This window comes from Leptodactylus fuscus, chromosome 8 (genome assembly GCF_031893055.1).
Source record: "Leptodactylus fuscus isolate aLepFus1 chromosome 8, aLepFus1.hap2, whole genome shotgun sequence".
In the NCBI taxonomy this organism is placed as follows: Eukaryota; Metazoa; Chordata; class Amphibia; order Anura; family Leptodactylidae; genus Leptodactylus; species Leptodactylus fuscus.
The window spans coordinates 80121290-80140911 of NC_134272.1; the positions used below are offsets into that span (position 1 = coordinate 80121290).

Sequence of the window (19622 nt, forward strand, 5' to 3'; positions counted from 1 at the left end):
TCTCACTAATCTATCTATCTATCTATCTATCTATCTATCTATCTATCTATCTATATCTCACTGTTCTATCTATCTCCTATCTATCTATCTATCTATCTATCTATCTATCTATCTATCTCCTATCTATATATCTAACTATCTATATCTCACTAATCTATCTATCTATCTATCTATCTATCTATCTATCTATCTCCTATCTATATATCTAACTATCTATATCTCACTAATCTATCTATCTATCTATCTATCTATCTATCTATCTATATCTCACTAAACTATCTATCTATCAATCCCTTACTGTTCTATCTATCTATCTATCTATCTATCTATCTATCTATCTATCTATCTATCTATCTATCGGTATCTATCTATATCTCACTGTTCTATCTATCTATCTATCTATCTATCTATCTATCTATCTATCTATTATCTATCTATCTATCCATCCATCTCACATATGCTATCTGGAAAATATCATAGTTAGGACTCAGGATTATGCCTAGAAGAAATCAAATTGGAGCTATTGATTTGCTCAAGGCTACAGATACATTCTCATTCTTTCTACTTGGTGGAGCCAACATATCCATGCATTACACTGACAGACTCTTGATTTCAATCAGACTGTGTAATGTTTCATTTCTCCTGCGGAGGTGCTGCAGCGGAACCGAAACCTTGCTGTCAAGTTTCTGCACATATTACAGCCAATTTTTGACCATTTTGTGCAAAACATAAGTCTATCTTTATACAGTATAATCTATCTATCTCCTATCTATCTATCTCCTATCTATCTATCTATCTATCTATCTATCTATCTATCTATCTATCTCCTATCTATCTATCTATCTATCTATCTATCTCCTATCTATCTATCTATCTATCTATCTATCTATCTATCTATCTATCTATCTATCTATCTCCTATCTATCTATCTATCTATCTATCTCCTATCTATCTATCTATCTATCTATCTATCATCTATCTATCTATCTATCTATCTATCTATTGTATCCATATTAACACCTGTTTCCAAGCATCTTGAGATAACCTCAGAACTATGTCAGCATTTACCGTATGGCGCACATCTTTGTTTTTACATAAAACATCAGACGCGGCTTCAATTAGAGTCATGGGAAAATATGATAATCTCTTTTACAACGTATCAAGTAAATTGCTGATAGAATTCAGCCACTGGATTTTTCAATTAAAATACTTCACGTTGAGGTCGGAACTAACAAAGAAATAAGCGTTTCCATCATTTCATTTCCCGCTGTGTCACCCGGGGATTCGCCGGCTATTTTATCATAATTCTGCCTATCTGATTTCTTCTCTCTGTTAGACGAGGTGGCGGTGTCGGAGCGTGTCTTTTTATTATTGCCTTCAAGGCCTGTAAGTGACTTTTCTGCAGTTCCTCGGCCCCTGGATTGTTTTCTTACCTTTGAACGTTTCGCTTGACAATATTCGACTGAAAACGGCGGCAGTCAAGTGACGATCACTTGCTCATAGCTATGTATAAGGGTCACCTCTCTCTATATATTATCCTTCATCTCTACAAAGCTTCACACATCAAAAACCCTTCTCTGGAGTGAACTCGCGCTCCTAAGCCGACGACACCTTACGGTTCAATTGCCACTAATAGAATGTTCTTTTATGGGTTGGAATTTTTTCGTGTATTTGTAGAGTACGGTAAGGTGAGAGGACGTAAGACTGTACTGAAGACTCCATCGGGATACAATAAGGAACGCAAAATGTTGCCAATGAGTTTGGATGGAATCTGGTTCGATCCAAATGGATTCCACCCAAATTTTCCAAAAGTTTTGGGCTCAACCTAAATCAAAAAACTTGTAGTTTGACACGCATGAAACATTGTTACACTCTGGGGTATAATAAGTTGCGATCCAGGGGAGGTGCGCAACATAATAACCAGTTATACCCATCTCAGTGTCGTCTTCCAGGTATCTCTTCTGGCCTCTTTTGAATTATGTGACACACCCCAGAGTCACACAACGTCGGCCACAGACTGTGAGGTACCACCAGATGCCATGAGGATGCCCAGGAGAGGTGAGGCAAGGTGAGCATACCACTTACTATACTCTGGGATCAGAGGGGATCCCATACCAATAACAGCACCACCAGCTTGTTCTGAATAGGTTTGGCCTGAAATGAACACCAGGACTGAACCTCACAAATATTCTTAAAACAAAATGGTGAGGTCCACCCATGTCTACACATAGAGATTATACCAAGAGGGAGTGTATAGAAAAAAAAAAAAAAAAAAGAGTCTGACGTAGCGCCACTCCTGTCCATGGTTGTACCTGGTACTGCAGCTCAGGCCCATTTAGTTGTATGAATACTATTTGCCTGCAGCCACCATTAGGGTGGCGAGATAAAACAGGTATAAAAAAAAAAAATCCTAGGTAAATTCACGTGATATGTTGTATTTGCAATCACATTCTCTTGATTTTAATCTTTTAGGGGTCATATAGAGGGTTTTGTATTACCAAGTATATTTTTACTAAAGAAAAAGTTATTCTTATTTTTTTAATCAGATTTTTTTTCAGATTGTACATTTTATTCTGTTTTCTGTATAGGATTATGGGGGCGGCCATCTTGTCTGTGCTGCTGTTTACAACATTAAGAGAGACATTGTTATTGGAGATAACTTCTATTGGACAGTGTGGTGAGCATGCTCTGTGACTTGTGCCGAGGTCATTGTGCAGGGAGGTGGAGGAGGCTAGCGCAGGGAGGGGAGTAAGTTGTATACCGCCTATTGTGAATGTTGGATCCTGTGCTATCTATATGTACCAGTAAATTCAGTACTTCTCTTCATATGCCCTGCACGGTTCTAAGACACAACTCTAGAGAAGATTCTCCCTTTCTTACTGTGTGCAATATGGACCACGAACTGCTAAAACCTGCAGAATATAAGTCCTATGATGACCAGGAATAATGCTACTCCCCATGTACACACACATGGCAGCTTATCTTGAAAGACCGGCATGTTCTAATTTTGCAATGCAAATCCGATCCGCCACCAGAATACTGCAAACGTTCCGTTAGAAATGTATTTTTAGAATTTTAGAATAGAATATATTTATGGAATTTTTTGACATTCTGCTGCAAAAAAAATATGTCACATAAAATAAGGTTGTTTAGAATTAATGCCCTGGAAAGCGTGCGAGGGCCTTAGATTGGATGATGTGATTTGGCGCTCTTACCTCCAGCTACACAGCAGGCTTTTGCAGACGCCATCTATTTGTTATTCAGTCTAAGTGAATGTGGGTAGCGGCCTCCTGAGCGCAGATAGAAGCCTCAATCAGATACAGAGCCGCACAAGAGGCGAACCGGGTCCAGTTTATTTTATTGTTGTTCTCTACTCATCTCCTATTTAGCAGGTTGTAAAGTCAAAGACTACACTAATCATTTCCTGGGCCATTCCATAAGTTATCAGCAGAAGGCAAACGCAATAGCACGGGAAGTCAATTTCATGCTAGACTAACCTTGAAGTCTTAAATCTGCATTCACTTTGCAGGATGATGTATTGCCATTGAGGAACACTAAAGATTATGTACATCATTTGTTATCTAACAGAATGCCCTCAGCAAACCTAAGAAAGTGTAAATCTCAAGGAAGTGGGCCATTCTCTGCAGTAAACCTTCAGCTGTGGAATATGGTTGTTGTGGGCACCCACTGTGAAAGTGGAGCCTGGAAGTTCTGCAGATGACAGTACAAGCCGGTCTGTAGGATACAGGACAAGAGAGAGCGAAACGCAAGTGTATAAGCGGAAGCAACAGCCGGGTAACATAGTATCCATAATAGGCAGCACTATGATGGGGAGCGATTGGGGTCAGAATGAGGTCCCACAGTATACAGAACGTCACATCCAACTGGAGAAGAGTGGTCCATACACTTGAGAACGCCAACAGCAATCCTTCCGACGCCCTCATACACAAGCACTCTCAGCTTGGCCGAGCCGTGGAGTTGGCTACTCTCAGACAATACTCTCTGGATTAGTTGATAAACTGGTTTCCTTTACGAATTTTCCAAAAATTTAGGTTTGGTGGAACCAAATGTTTTGGGATTTGAAAACGATGAATAGTTATTATACACTGGGATCTCTTTAGACCCAATATATTGCAAACAGAGGTCCATGGGAGGACAGAATGAAAAAGACAAACACTCAGCTCTCCTGGGCATCCAGTTTTCTTTCCCAATGTCCACCTTGCACATGCGGGTTCTTTCAGCTTCTTCCAGGGTCTTCTCTGACTTACCGAATCCTGAGGTCACCAATGAGGCTCAGCAGTCACGTGGGCAACGTTGATGTCATGATGTTGGCTCATATCATCATGAAATCGAGAGGCCTCATGTAACGTCTGTGGCCGAACCGCAGGCTTAGGCTGTAACCCAGGAAGCATGAAGTCAAAGTAGGGACACAAGAAGACACAGCAGACACTAGGACACAAACCCAGATACTCAGGAGTGGTGAGGAGAGGTGAGTATCTGTGTATTTTATTTTGCCTGCACCTCCCCTGGTCCTCCCCTTATTATACTTGGGTGTCTTAAGAGACCACAGAGTATATTAATAGCACCTCTGCTTCAGACTGAACCAAAATTTGTGGACACTGATGACCCGGAAGACCCAGATAGTCACCTCCAACCCAGCAAGGACCGAGAATGTTGAGGACCAGCTGGAAGGAAAAGTCTACAGAATGTGACAGAGGGTTATTCTTCAGGCCTCATTTAATCTCCATTAGGAGTAAACCAACCCCTTTAAGATGGCCATTAGAGATGAGTGAGTAGTACTCGATCGTGTAGGAATTCGATCGAATACTATGGTATTTGAAATACTCGTACTCGATCGAGTACCACTCGCTATTCGAATGGAAAAGTTCAATGCAGAACCAGCATTGATTGGCTGAATGCTATACAGTCGGCCAATCAACGCTGGTTCTACTCCTACCTTTAGAAGTCTTCTCCTTGCAGCGTCCCCGCGGCGTCTTCCGGCTCTTCATTCACTCTGCCAGGCATCGGGCCTGGGCAGAGCCGACTGCGCATGTCCGCTTGTAGTGTGGGCATGCGCAGTCGGCTCTGCCCAGGCCCGATGCCTGGCAGAGTGAATTCAGAGCCAGAAGATGCCGCGGGGACGCTGCAAGGAGAAGACTTCTCGGAGGATCCAGCCCGACCCTCACTCGTGGACTTGGTAAGTATAATTTGATCGAACGTTGCCTACCCCTGAAACGAGCATTTTCCCCCCATAGACTATAATAGGGTTCGATATTCGATTCGAGTAGTCGAATATTGAGGGGCTACTCAAAACGAATATCGAACCTCGAACATTTTACTGTTCACTCATCTCTAATGGCCATATAACTTAGAAAATTATTGGCCACAGGGATCGGGCATGTTAAAATGTAACAGTCTGATCCTTCTTCCACCAAACTTCTATCTTCAAAGGAGAGTCAAGAGAACTCCATAGACATTAGATGATGGGCCTATCCTACCACACTCAGCAGGTTGGCTTCCAATGCACACGGCCACCTTTACGGTCTGACCGCAACTTGATCAGTTGACAATGAATTACTTTGGTCTGTTTACAAGCCGGGACCTGGAATAAAAGTTAATGAGGCCATCCTTTAATGGAATATGGCAGCCATATTACTTCCCTCCCAGCAATGTTCCTCCGCATGCTGTTTATGTAATGCGCAGTCTGCAGATGAATATTTTAATATCTTGATGTTTTTCATTTTTCACATCCACCGAAACGCTTTATAAATGATTTGTTATTGATAATTTCTCCTAATCTAAGAAATCCATTAGTATCTCCTAATTATAAATATTTACTGCCGCCTTCCTCCCGGCCCCGAATTGCAGCAATTACATTAGGAAGTGGGAACTAAAAATGAAATATGCTTTTCAGCCTTGGCGACGGGAGATTGTTGCCCATTTTTTAACATTAGCTCAAATTCAACCTCGGTTTTCTTTTTCTAATTTTTTTTTTTCGTTTTTTTTTTTTCGTAATAAAAGAAGCCGACTAAAACTTAACTCTCGAGTTTGGAAATCTGTGAGGCTTCTTTCCAGCCGCTGAGTTCAATCTGATAAAAGGAGCGTATCAAACAGTGTCTAGATGGCATTATATAACTGCCAAGGTCATATAAGGGACGCATACTTCTAAAAACGCTTTTAGCTTCTAACAAGATGATTTTGGCAAAGTAAGCGCTGTAAAATTTATCTAATTTGATGGTCTCTGTCTGACGAATTCCCCATGGGCCTTAACAGTACCCGTCGTGGCAATAGCGTAGTACGGCAGAGTGCTAAGGCGTAGAGGTCTCTTTTTTTTGTATTTTAGTTTTAATTGATTTTTTAATCTAGTTTTTAATTTATTTGCCGACATACTTACTCACGTTGAGTGTACACTCTTATAAGACTCATCGTAGAAGACCTCATAAGACATGAAAATGGACAGCTACAGCTGCAGATAGATAGGTTAGTGTCACCAGATCCAGCATATCCCCCCAGCCCTGCAGATAGATAGGTTAGTGTCACCAGAACCAGCATATCACCCCAGCCCTGCAGATAGATAGGTTACTGTCACGAGAACCAGCATATCACCCCAGCCCTGCAGATAGATAGGTTAGGGTCACCAGAAGACAGCATATCACCCCAGCCCTGCAGATAGATAGGTTACTGTCACCAGAATCAGCATATCACCCCAACCCTGCAGATAGATAGGTTAGTGTCACCAGAACCAGCATATCACCCCAGCCCTACAGATAGATAGGTTACTGTCACAAGAACCAGCATATCACCCCAGCCCTGCAGATAGATAGGCTAGTGTCACCAGAACCAGCATATCACCCCAGCCCTGCAGATAGATAGGTTACTGTCACCAGACCCAGCATATCACCCCAGCCCTGCAGATAGATAGGTTAGTGTCACCAGAACCAGCATATCACCCCAGCCCTGCAGATAGATAGGTTACTGTCACCAGATCCAGCATATCACTCCAGCCCTGCAGATAGATAGGCTAGTGTCACCAGAACCAGTATATAACCCCAGCCCTGCAGATAGATAGGTTAGTGTCACCAGAACCAGCATATCACCCCAGCCCTGCAGATAGATAGGTTACTGTCACCAGAACCAGCATATCACCCCAGCCCTGCAGATAGATAGGTTACTGTCACCAGAACCAGTATATCACCCCAGCCCTGCAGATAGATAGGCTAGTGTCACCAGAACCAGTATATCACCCCAGCCCTACAGATAGATAGGTTAGTGTCACCAGAACCAGCATATCACCCCAGCCTACAGATAGATAGGTTACTGTCACCAGAACCAGCATATCACCTCAGCCCTGCAGATAGATAGGTTACTGTCACCAGAACCAGCATATCACCCCAGCCCTGCAGATAGATAGGTTAGTGTCACCAGAACCAGCATATCACCCCAGCCCTGCAGATAGATAGGTTATGGTCCCCAGAACCAGCATATCACCCCAGCTCTGCAGATAGATAGGTTAGTGTCACCAGAACCAGTATATCACCCCAGCCCTGCAGATAGATAGGTTAGTGTCACCAGAACCAGCATATCACCCCAGTCCTGCAGATAGATAGGTTACTGTCACCAGACCCAGCATATCACCCCAGCCCTGCAGATAGATAGGTTATGGTCCCCAGAACCAGCATATCACCCCAGCTCTGCAGATAGATAGGTTAGTGTCACCAGAACCAGTATATCACCCCAGCCCTGCAGATAGATAGGCTAGTGTCACCAGAACCAGCATATCACCCCAGCCCTGCAGATAGATAGGTTACTGTCACCAGACCCAGCATATCACCCCAGCCCTGCAGATAGATAGGTTAGTGTCACCAGAACCAGCATATCACCCCAGCCCTGCAGATAGATAGGTTACTGTCACCAGAACCAGTATATCACCCCAGTCCTGCAGATAGATAGGTTAGTGTCACCAGAACCAGCATATCACCCCAGCCCTGCAGATAGATAGGTTACTGTCACCAGACCCAGCATATCACCCCAGCCCTGCAGATAGATAGGTTAGTGTCACCAGAACCAGTATATCACCCCAGCCCTGCAGATAGATAGGTTAGTGTAACCAGAACCAGCATATCACCCCAGCCCTGCAGATAGATAGGTTACCTTCACCAGACCCAGCATATCACCCCAGCCCAGCAGATAGATAGGTTAGTGTCACCAGAACCAGCATATCACCCCAGCCCTGCAGATAGATAGATTAGTATCACCAGAACCAGCATATAATCCCAGCCCTGCAGATAGATAGGTTAGTGTCACCAGAACCAGCATATCACATGAGTCCTTCAGATAGATAGGTTACTGTCACCAGAACCAGTATATCACCCCAGCCCTGCAGATAGATAGGTTAGTGTCACCAGAACCAGCATATCACCCCAGCCCTGCAGATAGATAGGTTACTGTCACCAGAACCAGTATATCACCCCAGCCCTGCAGATAGATAGGCTAGTGTCACCAGAACCAGTATATCACCCCAGCCCTGCAGATAGATAGGTTAGTGTCACCAGAACCAGCATATCACCCCAGCCTACAGATAGATAGGTTACTGTCACCAGAACCAGCATATCACCTCAGCCCTGCAGATAGATAGGTTACTGTCACCAGAACCAGCATATCACCCCAGCCCTGCAGATAGATAGGTTAGTGTCACCAGAACCAGCATATCACCCCAGCCCTGCAGATAGATAGGTTACTGTCACCAGAAACAGTATATCACCCCAGCCCTGCAGATAGATAGGTTATGGTCCCCAGAACCAGCATATCACCCCAGCTCTGCAGATAGATAGGTTAGTGGAACCAGAACCAGTATATCACCCCAGCCCTGCAGATAGATAGGTTAGTGTCACCAGAACCAGCATATCACCCCAGCCCTGCAGATAGATAGGTTACTGTCACCAGACCCAGCATATCACCCCAGCCCTGCAGATAGATAGGTTATGGTCCCCAGAACCAGCATATCACCCCAGCTCTGCAGATAGATAGGTTAGTGTCACCAGAACCAGTATATCACCCCAGCCCTGCAGATAGATAGGCTAGTGTCACCAGAACCAGCATATCACCCCAGCCCTGCAGATAGATAGGTTACTGTCACCAGACCCAGCATATCACCCCAGCCCTGCAGATAGATAGGTTAGTGTCACCAGAACCAGCATATCACCCCAGCCCTGCAGATAGATAGGTTACTGTCACCAGAACCAGTATATCACCCCAGCCCTGCAGATAGATAGGCTAGTGTCACCAGAACCAGTATATCACCCCAACCCTGCAGATAGATAGGTTAGTGTCACCAGAACCAGCATATCACCCCAGCCCTGCAGATAGATAGGTTACTGTCACCAGACCCAGCATATCACCCCAGCCCTGCAGATAGATAGGTTAGTGTCACCAGAACCAGCATATCACCCCAGCCCTGCAGATAGATAGGTTAGTGTCACCAGACCCAGCATATCACCCCAGCCCTGCAGATAGATAGGTTAGTGTCACCAGAACCAGTATATCACCCCAGCCCTGCAGATAGATAGATTAGTATCACCAGAACCAGCATATCACCCCAGCCCTGCAGATAGATAGGTTAGTGTAACCAGAACCAGCATATCACCCCAGCCCTGCAGATAGATAGGTTACTGTCACCAGACCCAGCATATCACCCCAGCCCAGCAGATAGATAGGTTAGTGTCACCAGAACCAGCATATCACCCCAGCCCTGCAGATAGATAGATTAGTATCACCAGAACCAGCATATAATCCCAGCCCTGCAGATAGATAGGTTAGTGTCACCAGAACCAGCATATCACATGAGTCCTTCAGATAGATAGGTTACTGTCACCAGAACCAGTATATCACCCCAGCCCTGCAGATAGATAGGTTAGTGTCACCAGAACCAGCATATCACCCCAGTCCTGCAGATAGATAGGTTACTGTCACCAGACCCAGCATATCACCCCAGCCCTGCAGATAGATAGGTTACTGTCACCAGAACCAGTATATCACCCCAGCCCTGCAGATAGATAGGTTATGGTCCCCAGAACCAGCATATCACCCCAGCTCTGCAGATAGATAGGTTAGTGTCACCAGAACCAGTATATCACCCCAGCCCTGCAGATAGATAGGTTACTGTCACCAGACCCAGCATATCACCCCAGCCCTGCAGATAGATAGGTTAGTGTCACCAGAACCAGCATATCACCCCAGCCCTGCAGATAGATAGGTTAGTGTCACCAGAACCAGTATATCACCCCAGCCCTGCAGATAGATAGGTTAGTGTCACCAGAACCAGCATATCACCCCAGCCCTGCAGATAGATAGGTTACTGTCACCAGACCCAGCATATCACCCCAGCCCTGCAGATAGATAGGTTAGTGTCACCAGACCCAGCATATCACCCCAGCCCTGCAGATAGATAGGTTAGTGTCACCAGAACCAGCATATCACCCCAGCCCTGCAGATAGATAGGTTAGTGTCACCAGACCCAGCATATCACCCCAGCCCTGCAGATAGATAGGTTAGTGTCACCAGAACCAGTATATCACCCCAGCCCTGCAGATAGATAGATTAGTATCACCAGAACCAGCATATCACCCCAGCCCTGCAGATAGATAGGTTAGTGTAACCAGAACCAGCATATCACCCCAGCCCTGCAGATAGATAGGTTACTGTCACCAGAGCCAGCATATCACCCCAGCCCAGCAGATAGATAGGTTAGTGTCACCAGAACCAGCATATCACCCCAGCCCTGCAGATAGATAGATTAGTATCACCAGAACCAGCATATAATCCCAGCCCTGCAGATAGATAGGTTAGTGTCACCAGAACCAGCATATCACATGAGTCCTTCAGATAGATAGGTTACTGTCACCAGAACCAGTATATCACCCCAGCCCTGCAGATAGATAGGTTAGTGTCACCAGAACCAGCATATCACCCCAGTCCTGCAGATAGATAGGTTACTGTCACCAGACCCAGCATATCACCCCAGCCCTGCAGATAGATAGGTTACTGTCACCAGAACCAGTATATCACCCCAGCCCTGCAGATAGATAGGTTATGGTCCCCAGAACCAGCATATCACCCCAGCTCTGCAGATAGATAGGTTAGTGTCACCAGAACCAGTATATCACCCCAGCCCTGCAGATAGATAGGTTACTGTCACCAGACCCAGCATATCACCCCAGCCCTGCAGATAGATAGGTTAGTGTCACCAGAACCAGCATATCACCCCAGCCCTGCAGATAGATAGGTTAGTGTCACCAGAACCAGTATATCACCCCAGCCCTGCAGATAGATAGGTTAGTGTCACCAGAACCAGCATATCACCCCAGCCCTGCAGATAGATAGGTTACTGTCACCAGACCCAGCATATCACCCCAGCCCTGCAGATAGATAGGTTAGTGTCACCAGAACCAGCATATCACCCCAGCCCTGCAGATAGATAGGTTACTGTCACCAGACCCAGCATATCACCCCAGCCCTGCAGATAGATAGGTTAGTGTCACCAGAACCAGTATATCACCCCAGCCCTGCAGATAGATAGATTAGTATCACCAGAACCAGCATATAATCCCAGCCCTGCAGATAGGTAGGTTAGTGTAACTAGAACCAGCATATAATCCCAGTTCTGCAGATAGATAGGTTATGGTCCCCAGAACCAGCATATCACCCCAGCCCTGCAGATAGATAGGTTACTGTCACCAGAACCAGCATATCACCTCAGCCCTGCAGATAGATAGGTTACTGTCACCAGAACCAGCATATCACCCCAGCCCTGCAGATAGATAGGTTAGTGTCACCAGAACCAGCATATCACCCCAGCCCTGCAGATAGATAGGTTACTGTCACCAGAACCAGCATATCACCTCAGCCCTGCAGATAGATAGGTTACTGTCACCAGAACCAGTATATCACCCCAGCCCTGCAGATAGATAGGTTAGTGTCACCAGAACCAGCATATCACCCCAGTCCTGCAGATAGATAGGTTACTGTCACCAGAACCAGTATATCACCCCAGCCCTGCAGATAGATAGGTTAGTGTCACCAGAACCAGCATATCACCCCAGCCCTGCAGATAGATAGGTTACTGTCACCAGAACCAGCATATCACCCCAGCCCTGCAGATAGATAGGTTACTGTCACCAGACCCAGCATATCACCCAGCCCTGCAGATAGATAGGTTACTGTCACCAGAACCAGTATATCACCCCAGCCCTGCAGATAGATAGGTTAGTGTCACCAGAACCAGCATATCACCCCAGCCCTGCAGATAGATAGGTTAGTGTCACCAGAACCAGCATATCAATTTTTCTTCTTTTATTAAAATATGCCATAATACAAGATGAAATAAACCACTGGAGTGCCCCTTTAAAGGAAAATGCTGCGTATTGCCCCCTAGTCATACATTGGAGTACTCTAAATCCATGTGCATGTTAATATATCTATAATTATATATGTATTCTGATGTATGTAGAATACTAATTGGATACAGATATGGGTTCTACCATGAAACTAAAATGTACGTATCGCTTAATAGCAAAAGTCATGCTGGTGAATGATAGACAGAGTGCAGAAAATTGACATTCATTATTTCCCACTGTCTGCATCAGACCTCAGGCATATGGTCAGGATGAAGGCTTCTATTTTTGGATGGCAAAATAACATGATGTCTTTAGGGGATACTTCCATTACTTATCCAACCATTGCCAATGGGGAGCTAAATGTATGTTCATGATATCACATTAAGAAAAAAAAAATTTAAATTTAAAAAAATTGCAATGTTTTTCCTTTTTCCTAACTAACTTGAACATAATTTGTGTCTGACTAAAGAGGAGCATAGTAAATAGTTTCATCTCGTTGTGCCTTCCGTTTCCTTAGAAACAATACAAAACTATCCATCAAGTGCAGAATTCAGCGCGGAACACATAATGACACGTGATGCTAATTGCTACCAGACAGCGGTAAATACTATAAAACTACATACAATTGTCCTGGAATATTCGGCTGTTTGTTTGCCGTAGGCTCGGAGCTCCTTAAAACACCTTACCTTTGGCACGCAGCGAGAGCAGAGATTTGTTTAGATCAAAAGCTTTTTTTCCACCTACGCAACCAATTTTTTTCTTTTTTTTTTGTTCAATACATGTAACATGAAAAAATGAAGCAATTTTGCAAATTTCAGCCTTAAAAATCTCCTGCTGTTCTGCTGCTATGCGGTCCCATGTGTTTGTATGGTGACAGACAACCACTACCCTTTGTAGTCTGACCCTTTGGACCTTTCCAATTAGTCCCCTAGACATTTGCAGTTTGCAAGTAGCAGGGAACTGATCAGGGGTTGACTACACGGAGTTTGTTTGTTGTGTGACAGAGCCCTGCATAGTGCAGACTCAACAAACAATAAAAACTGGAGCGGTGAAGGTGCATGTGGCCACTTGCAGGCTGATTTGCATATTCATAAAAAGGTGATTATCTCATTTGCATTTGATTCATTTGTTTGTCTTTATACAGGTAAGTTTCCTATTAAAGGTCCCTACATAGCGTTATTATTGGTTTACGAGGCATTTTGGATCCTTTACCATCAAAAGAGAAAGGGCCTGTGATGTCATGACACCCACTCCCCTAGGTAACCTCTGAAACCCAATCACAGGCCTCGTCTGTGACCTGGAGCTGATGACATCACATAGAAGGTGGGAAGACGTAGGGAGCCCTGAAAAAGTAGACTGAACAACATAGCAGAGCCCTGGAAAAGTGAGTGTGACCTTTATCAATTTTCCCGCACCTTCCCTAGGTCTCCTATGATTATGTCCTTGGATATGAGAGTATAATAATGATTCGTAGGTAGTGAATTCCAAAAATTTCCAAAAATTCAAAAAAATTTTTTAGCCCGGCGCAACCTCTAGAGATGAGCGAACACTGTTCGGATCAGCCGTTCCGAACAGCACGCTCCCATAGAAATGAATGGAAGCCCCTGGCACGTACACTTTGCCGGCGGCCGGCCGCCGTGCCAGGTGCTTCTATTCATTTCTATGGGAGCGTGCTGTTCGGAACGGCTGATCTGAACAGTGTTCACTCATCTCTAGCAACCTCCTAAATACATAACTCCAAAATCCAAAAATATGTAGATCTTACCCTTCCAGCCTCACGTCCGGCAAACTTCTATTCAAAGCGATTAAGTCGCTGGCCATGAGATTAAACTGATTGATCTTGAACAATTCTTTCATTTTTTCCTGATCATCTTTCGGGATCAGCACCGCCTTCCCCAGCTCTCCGGGGCCTTCTTGATTTCTCGAAATAACAGCTAGAATGGAAACAAAAAGAGAAATGCCCCAATGTTAGCCGACTGCACGAACATGAATATTACCAAATACAAGGTAACCAAAAACATAAGAGTCGGACAAAACGTGTTAAAGTGAAATAGTAATAGATCACACCTTACAGGAAAGAAGGGAGATTGTTCAATAAAGAAAGAGAAAAATGGGTAAAATACACTAAACCAAAGAGTAAAAACACCGAGGGATGTAGAGTCACAAAGGAATTACTCGGAACATGGACGGGGAAACAACCAGGAGGGGGGGGTCTATGCAATCCACAATGGATGTCCCAGTATGTAGCGGTGGCTGGAGAGGACGAGAACACTGGGACAAAGACAATCAACTCACTTGGAAGGAACTCCAAGTACCAATCCTATAGATGGTCAGTTTAGGATGAGGAATAGTAGATAATATTGAAATTTTCCATTTAGACGAGACCAGGAATCTAGAAGGGAGTTGGACAACCATCTTAGGCTCCAATCACATCTGGGTTCAGGTTTCTGTTCGGGGAGTCCACTTGGGGAAACCTATATGTATTAAAATGTAGTTATCTAAGAAAACCCGCAGACCCCATAGACTATAATGGTGTCCGTATGATTTCTGCTTGGTACTTGTAGGACTTTTCTCTCCACGTTTTGTGCAGAAACCACACGGACCCCATTATAGTCTATGGGGTCTGCGGGTATCCCAAGTAACTGCTTTATAATGTGTATAGGTTTCCATTTGGGTGGTCCCCAAGCTGACACCCTGAACACAGATGTGAATGAGTCCTTAAGTGTATAAATACTAAGATGGAAATACTCCTTTAACTTTATCTGGACCACATTGACATATGGGTGGTCCACACTTAACCCTACAAGGATCTACCTCTGTTTTGCAGAGTTAATCAGCTGCACGAAATCACATTACAACAGCCAGACAATCCTCAAGAAGGCAGGGATGGTTTAATACTGTCCCTGACTTCTCAATCGCGGTGTACATCGAGTTCATTGAGGGTTTTGTGCACAGCTATGCTAGCTGCTATGATGTGCGATGTGATTCACCGGTGTGGGGAACTGTATGACCTGCTTGGTCCTAGAGAACTGGGGACAGCTCAGGAGGCGCCATTCCTCCTCTAGCAGGGGCCAATGTACCAGCCCGAGTTACAGGTGAAGTCATCAGAAATAATATAGGTAATGTTAAAATGCCGCCCCAGTGGCCTGTTAATTATAACATAACATTCCCTATTGAGAACACATGAACACTCGGCTGAGCCAAGTGTGCGTGTGTGCATGCGATGTCCGAAGGATCAACTGTCCACTAAATAAGTGTTCAGTTTACAGCTATATAAAATACAGAGCGACTTTTTGACATTGTCTGACCCAGATCTGGCTTCAGCATCATCTATAAGCCAGTACACGCCGAAGACATTTCAGGGCACGTTATAGTTAAAGACCAAATATAACAAGCGCAGTCAGGATCTGCCATGCAGCCATGTGTTCTGTTCTCCTTCTGTTCCATTTTGTACTTTATGCTAAGTCAAGACATTTGTTACGAAAAAAAAAACCTAGAAATGTTCCCCTCCAAGCAAAGGCTGCGGTAGATTTCTCCGAAAAAGTTGAGCTTGTTTAATGAGTGTAACCTTTCTCTTAGCATGAATGGCCACTGTTCGGTGACATGATGGAAGAAGAGCTGTAAGTAGTAATACAGGACATAAGGAAGATGTTGCCAAGATGATCAATGCTGCAGCACTCCGTGTTCTCAACTTTTTGTTACCCAATTTTGTACCATGTTGAAGTTTGAACAAGCCAAGGCTCTCTGTACAGCTTTACTGAGTCACCGTCTATTCAGCTGCAAGTGCCATTATCCATTCCAAGGTCACACAAATTTCTGCAGCATTTGCTTGGAACAATAAATTACATACAAAGTTCTAGGGTAAGTGAAAAAGCGCCGAATGTTTTTAAGCTCTTATTGTTATTTTTTTTTCATCAGCAATGTGATCTGCAGGGAGCAAATTTATACCATTACATCGAAATTACATTTACATTACAATATTAGCATTGTCTATTGTATCTGACACTCTATTAACAAATTCTGAATTAATAGAAGGATTCCCAATACAGGAACACATCAAGATCTAACATGACCATAATGAGTAAAAAGTCCAGAATATGAAATACATAAGGAAAATAAACAGAGTGATGTCACAGTACAGGGATAATACACACAGTGATGTCACAGTACAGAGATAATACACACAGTGATGTCACAGTACAGGGATAATACACACAGTGATGTCACAGTACAGAGATAATACACACAGTGATGTCACAGTACAGAGATAATACACACAGTGATGTCACAGTACACGATAATACACACAGTGATGTCACAGTACAGAGATAATACACACAGTGATGTCACAGTACAGAGATAATACACACAGTGATGTCACAGTACAGGATAATACACACAGTGATGTCACAGTACAGAGATAATACACACAGTGATGTCACAGTACAAGGATAATACACACAGTGATGTCACAGTACAGAGATAATACACACAGTGATGTCACAGTACAGGATAATACACACAGTGATGTCACAGTACAGAGATAATACACACAGTGATGTCACAGTACAGGATAATACACACAGTGATGTCACAGTACAGAGATAATACACACAGTGATGTCACAGTACAGGGATAATACACACAGTGATGTCACAGTACAGAGATAATACACACAGTGATGTCACAGTACAGGGATAATACACACAGTGATGTCACAGTACAGAGATAATACACACAGTGATGTCACAGTACAGGGATAATACACACAGTGATGTCACAGTGCAGAGATAATACACACAGTGATGTCATAGTACAGAGATAATACACACAGTGATGTCACAGTACAGGGATAATACACACAGTGATGTCACAGTACAGGATAATACACACAGTGATGTCACAGTACAGAGATAATACACACAGTGATGTCACAGTACAGAGATAATACACACAGTGATGTCACAGTACAGGATAATACACACAGTGATGTCACAGTACACAGCACTTGACTCCTAGGATGTAGAAAGGATAATAACCTGCAGTCAGAGATTGTATCTGTATCTTGCTATTTCTCTATGAGTTGATGTATAATAGAGGGAGGGAAAGCTTTACAAATGAAGATGTAGTCTGATCACAGACAGAATGCTGAACTGCAGGGATAGAAGTGGAATATACATCAAAGGAGGGCAGAATGTGAAGGACAATGGGGTGAGGGGTGCAGGGATAGAGAAGTGATTTGGCTGGATTGCATCTTTAATGACCTCTATATAAAACTACAGAAGAATGAAGAACGGTTTACAAGATTAATGGCCGCTGCCAATCACGCCCTGATATATGGAAAAATTTACCCTATTTTCCTGCCAAGCCATTTCACCTTATGTCCACATGTTCCTTTCCATCTTATCACTACCAAGCCAAGAAGCACTTATAATATTTTATATACGATTCTGTTTCTGCAGAGGAAAACTGCGCTGTCATTCATCTGCAACATTACTTACATTTACCGAGGCTTTGATGAGCTATTTATTGTGCACATGAAAGTATCATTAAATAAAATGCCAGAGCCGTATAAATCATTTACTGTAATTAGACCGAATGGCATAGAAATAACCATTTATACATTCAATCTATTCATATTACCATTTCAGAAGGTTTGGATATTATTGGTGCAATACCACGACCGGCCTCAAGGTGGCAGCAGTGGGCAACATGGAAAATTTAAAGGAATTGTCCACTTTGCATCACTAACTGAGCTGAGCTTTTTATTCTACTTGTTTATTCTCCAAACACATTTACTTAAAAATTTTAAGAGAAAATCCAGACCCTCTACAAGCACCGTCCTCGCTTATCCTGGTGAGGGGCCCAATTCTGACTTTTGCTATGGGGCCCCATGATTTCTATGGCCGTCCCTGTTCCGGATTACTATAGGATGAGTAAAACATTATATTTACCCTCCATTATTCTCATGGCACGCCTAATATAAAAGCTAATAGTGAGTCGTTGCGGAGGACGGTGAGCGGGACAGATGTCAGGGCGCTCATATCTCATCCCAGTCCTACCTACAGTATCTGATGTCGGTCATCAGGGACTTGTCTGCTCAGGTCTAATTGTTGGATTTGGCAGCGGCCGTCTGTGTAGAGATATCGACAAACAATCAAATGATGGAAAGTTGAAGTTACACAAATAGAATTTCATTATCCTGCATGTATAATAAATTGTGCAATTGACACTTGTTGTAAAATCAATATAGAAATGGATACCGTCATAAATAATTCAGAGGCCGCCATACCTGAAAACTGCCATAGAGAAGATCTGCTCTGACAAATATTATCCGTCTTTATTAAGGACTGGATTGTTGTCAAGGCTCTTAATTTATTGGGACCTGTTACAGGTTATGTGCCGCGGTTGCAGGGGCATACAGAATGGGAGAGACCCCTTGTAAGTGATGCTCGATCTTCCCACTGGTGATAGGAAGTCCTTGCAACCTGGTGAAGTGGTGGAGAATTTTCCTTTGGTTATGTTGTTTATGCTGCCACCTAGTGGCCAGACTGCATTATTTAGTGTGTTTGTGTGCATAGGACCTGCTGTCACATGATTCTTCTGTGTAGGTCCTTATGTTAGTACAGTAGAGTGCTATTCAACACTGTTATTGTCATTGTTCCTTGGAATGTCCCTTTATCTAATAATGCCCTAGTTAAAGGGAAATTATCACCAGGAAATGATCTATTATTATGTAATAAATAGTAAAATTATTATTATTATTATTATTATGTTTTTATATTTTAAAAAATGCTATCTTTTGTAAGAATGTCTGATGATATTATTTTGGCATTTTCCACGTTACTATATATATTTTTTTTAAAAATCCTACAAATATTGCAATTTTGAGTCTCACCACTAAGCCTAAAATAGCTTGTAACTTCCTATCTCCTGGAGAAGCACCATAGGCCAAAGACTCAGTAGTCAGGAAAAGACCCGGTTAACTTCTTTGGGAATATCCCTTTAAAGTTTGTGAATGATGTTTACTTTACTCCCTGAGATATCCACATTTATCTATTCAATTGTAGGTTCTATTTCTGCCAAATAACTGCAGCCATATTGTGTATTATTACCTTCTTACTTGCAATGGCAATTTGCAGCGCTTGTAACAGTTCAGATCTGGAGTATCGTTGCATTGTGTCATTAGTCAATAGAGTTGATAATGTTGCTGTTAGATGAATCTTATAG

At 43.3% G+C, this 19622-nt stretch overlaps 1 protein-coding gene across 7 annotated transcripts in view; it reads right to left on the minus strand.

The window, feature by feature from the left end:
• Nucleotides 1-19622, minus strand: part of GALNT13 (polypeptide N-acetylgalactosaminyltransferase 13) — a 184684-nt gene that overhangs the window by 99460 nt on the left and 65602 nt on the right. For all 7 annotated transcript variants that reach the window (XR_012717354.1, XR_012717353.1, XM_075284489.1 and 4 more), the window contains exon 2: nt 14158-14326. Coding sequence is in view for 5 of the 7 variants with exons in the window: in XM_075284489.1 (XP_075140590.1) it covers nt 14158-14326 (169 nt within the window). In the remaining 2 variants the exon portion in view is untranslated. The remainder of the gene's footprint in view (nt 1-14157; nt 14327-19622) is intronic.